At 52.1% G+C, this 4,084-nt stretch overlaps 1 protein-coding gene across 1 annotated transcript; it reads right to left on the bottom strand.

The window, feature by feature from the left end:
* Positions 1-395: 395 nt before the first annotated feature.
* On the bottom strand, positions 396-3,003 carry Btg1 (BTG anti-proliferation factor 1). The gene is made up of 2 exons (XM_003475822.5): positions 2,539-3,003; positions 396-1,694 (listed from the first exon to the last, which is right to left on the bottom strand). The coding sequence occupies exons 1-2, from the start codon at positions 2,684-2,686 to the stop codon at positions 1,327-1,329; spliced, it is 516 nt and encodes a 171-aa protein (XP_003475870.1). The 5' UTR covers positions 2,687-3,003; the 3' UTR covers positions 396-1,326.
* Positions 3,004-4,084: the final 1,081 nt, after the last annotated feature.

Here is a 4,084-nt window from a genome sequence, read left to right on the forward strand (position 1 = left end):
CTGCCTCAGGAGATTCTAATCAAGGGCAAACCCAAGGGGGCAAAACTGGGTTCTCAAAGGCGGACCAGAATGGACCATTTATGTATCTTCAGTTCAACAGAAAACCAATGTGTGTAATCCTTTTAAGCACCATTGCTTTTTTTGGAAGATGTTACGTCTGCCTCTTCATTTCATGAGATCCTTAGCCTGTGACTGTGTCCATGTTTTGAATTTAGACCTTTAAAAAACAGGTTACCTGTTTGCTCTAGCGCCTAAGTACGTATACACAGAGATCACTTTCATTCCTCAAATGTTTCCTGCAGTGTGATCAGACAGCAAGTGACATCCATATCTTATAGACTCTAAGTCTAAGAAAAAGATTTAGCTGAGCCTGTATAATCATGACAAGAGATTGATTAAAATGCCAAGATAAGAAACAATTTATTATAGAGAGAAGAAAAATTTCTCATCCAAAATATAGAAATCTGTACAACTTTGCCACAATCAATATACATGAACTGTACAAATTTACACCAGTTCATAATTTACCAAATAAAAGATGACTAACAAAGTTCACAAAATAGATGGTGGTTTGTGGAAAAGACTTTTACCCAATTAAGTACAAGGAAAGTTACAAACCAGACCTCCACTTTCTAAAAATAAGAAGTTTACTCAGTCTTAGAAAACTACAAGCTAGCAAATGTACAGAGAGCTGGCTGGTGCTAACACCACAGTTGAGACAGTGTCTTTTTAAAGCCTGTTGCCATGGCAGATTCTGGTCACTTGCTACTTTCAAAGCCAAAAACACAATACAAGGTCTGACCATTTCCGCAGGTCATGCTTACTAGTTTGCCTTTATGTACATTTTTACATATTTAAGTGCTAGGTAAAAGTCTTGTCATAAAATTTCCAGTATTACAATGTTTAAAACGAACTTTCCTACTGAGCTGCCAAAAAAGGTTACCGGTAACAATTTTCAAGTGTAATAGTGCAAATTCCTCTGCAAGATCTACAGCAGAGAAACGTGTTCTGAAATACGTATTTTCCTTAGAAGGACTGATGTAAAAATTTAGGTGTGTGGGAGAAACTGAAACCAGTCTAGGACCTCGCTCCCTGGCAAGTAGATCATATACTTGGACTCACAGGCTATTAAAATCATTGAAAGGTACTGTCCAAACTATGGCACTGTCACTTAGAAAAAAAATTTTTTTACCACTCTATCTTGTGCCAGATCTTCACAGCTGTGACATGGTTTAAATTCCATAATCCATCCCCAAGAGGAGCCCACCCAAAGCAAAAATCAAATTTATCCATCCATTATAAGATGATCGATCCACAGACCATATCTTAACCTGATACAGTCATCATATTGTAGTTTTTCGAAGGGCTGGTTCGGCCCAAGAGAAGTTCCTCTTTACAGCTGATCCTGCTGTCTACCATTTGGACGTTGGTGCCGTTTTGAGTGCTACCTCCTGCTGGTGAGGCTTCGTACAGCACACAGATGGAGCCATCCTCTCCGATTCTGTAGGACACTTCGTAGGGGTCAACCCAGAGTGTGAGTTCACTTGGGAGAAGCCTGAACAGCTCCTGACTGCTCAGTCCAATCCGCTGTGCCGCTTGTCCAATCAGAGGATCCATTTTATGGTTGATGCGAATACAACGGTAACCTGATCCCTTGCACGGCTTTTCTGGGAACCAGTGATGTTTATAATGTTCTATGGAAGAAAAGAACAGAGAAACAAAGCTCAGATCGCGCTGCTGGCTCTTTCGAGGAGGGAAAACGAAAACTACCAACTTTAGAAAACGTCCAGGATGGCATTCGCTGCTGTGCCTGCCGTGCCGTGCGCGCCACGATAGAGAGCGAGCGGGCAGGGTTTAGAGAAACTACAGAGGGCAATGGAGGTCGGATTGGGGTCCAGGAACCCTCGGGCAGGCCGGGCCGCCACATCCGGGAGCGGGCGCGCTATCACCCCGGCCAGCCCGGAGCCCGACGGCAGCCAAGGCGGGAAGCTTTCACTCTCTCCACCCCACCCTGGCCGCACACAATGGGAGTTTAAGGCCTGGGAGAGAAGCGCCGCGGGACTGTTAACCCCGAAGGGAAGGAAAACAAGAAACCCTAAACCACCGTTCTGGGCAGGGCCGAACAGTGCCGGTGACAAATCCGATGATTAATGGGCAGGGGCAGACGGTGCGGAGACTCCAGTCTGTCCCAGTCGGATCTGGCCGCGGCGCCCTCCCCAGCCCGGGCCCGGCCGCCGACCCCGCAACGGTCGCGGGGCGGGGGGAGGGGGCGTCGCACCCACCCCAGCCCCGAGGCTCCTTTGTCCCCTCGCCCGCCGCCGACGGCCCTCGGACAGCTGATCCCGCCGCGGCCCGCCTCAGTTCTTTGTTGTGCGTGTTTTCTTCGCCCCTCGGCCCGGCCCCGCACCCCTCGGCAGCCCGGGACCCGTAAGGAGCTCAGCCCGGTGAGGCGGGAGCCCAGCCGCCTACGAGGCTCCGCGGCCCCGACGGCGAGAGAGCCCCGCGTCCCCCGAAGCGCCGGGCCCCGCGCCCGCTCACCTGCCAGCAGCTCCTGCAGGCTCTGGCTGAAGGTCTGGAGCTGTCGTTCGCTCGTGAGCCCCTTGGTGCGGAGGAACTTGGAGATGAAGGACACGGCGGCGGCGATCTCGCCTATCATGGTGGCGGCCCGAGTGTAGAAGGGATGCATGGGGGCGGCGGCCGGGGGCGGCCCGGGGCGGCCGGGGCTCGGCCCCGACGGCGGAGCGGCCACCCCGGGCTCCCTCACAGACCAGACGGCCGAGAGGAAGGGGCGGGTGTGAAGAGTAAGCGGCTACTTTTTTTTTTCCTTTATAGAGTTTTTAAAAAGTTATTTTCGAAACAGGAGGCGGCAGGAGAGAGGAAAAGACGAGTGACGGCGGCCCGGTCACATCGCTCGGACCTCCCCAGCCGCCTCCGCCTCCAGCTCCGTAGCTTCCGAAGATCCCAAGAGTAGCATTTCCAGCTCCGGGGGGTGCAGAGATGCCGCCGCCGTGCAGTAGCTTTTATAGCACTATGGAAGGAAGTGACGTACTCGGAGCGTGACGGCCGACTCTAGCCAATCCGGAGATCACACCATTGTGACGCAAGCAGATTCGGTGCCGGAGGGGGCGGGGAAAAGGACCCAGGGGGCGGATCCAGAGGCCTCGCAGAGAGGGAGGAGCTGACGTAATCCGCTTGTAAACAAATAAACCCAGAGTGGCGGCCAGAGCCCAAACTGCAAAGTCTGGTGAAGGCGGAAACCAAGGGTGCGCGTGTGAAAGCTCCGCCCCCTGCCGTAGCTCCGCCCCCCACCTCGGCTAGTGGAGGCTCTGGGCCAGCGCGTCCTAGTGCAGGAGCTCTCTGTCCGACGCTGTGCGCAGTGGGTCGGCCGCGCGTGTGGCCAGTTGCACGTTTAGAGCGCCTGTTTCCGTGTCCACAGCCCGAGGATCCGGCTTTCAGGCAGCTGGTGCTGCGGACTCCTCCGGGCTGAGACCTAGCTGCAGCATCAGGAGCTCGGATCCCCTGGCAGATTGCTGGCGGGCGCCGCTGGGGGAGGAGCGGAAGAGGGTTTCGTGAAAGTTTCAGTTGCAGAATAAGTAGGTTAGTAAGGCCGTTTGCGGCTGCTGGCACAGTAACACCAGGCCTCCAAGGAGGGGAGTCCAGTGCTGAGCCTGGCTTCGTGTGGGTGGGGAAGAAAGCAGCCGAAGCTGTGCGTCCTGAAATAAGCTGCGAAAGGAAAGAAAAAAAAGTATATCTGCATGTGTATATTTTTAAATGTGCATACTCTAAACTAGAGCAGTTTTATTCCCTAATCCAGATACCCAGACTTAAACTGATGTTTATAAAATTGGAAGGGACAAAAAGCGTTAAAATTGGAAGCTTGTTGGCAGTATTAAATGTAGGTATGTGAGTTTACTTGAAAGCCTACTTGGAAACGCTTTTGGAAACAGACTGGTAAGAAAGCTAGAGCCTGCTAAAACGATTAGCGTAAAATAGGGTTAATACGACTCCATTAAGGAGGAGGAAAGAGATGAAGGCGAGGCAGGCAGATGGAGAGAGCAAACAAGAGGCAGGAGTTGAGCTCTAC

This window comes from Cavia porcellus, unplaced genomic scaffold (assembly GCF_034190915.1).
Source record: "Cavia porcellus strain 051 isolate PalLab524CR breed Dunkin Hartley unplaced genomic scaffold, mCavPor4.1 scaffold_8, whole genome shotgun sequence".
Classification (NCBI taxonomy): Eukaryota; Metazoa; Chordata; class Mammalia; order Rodentia; family Caviidae; genus Cavia; species Cavia porcellus.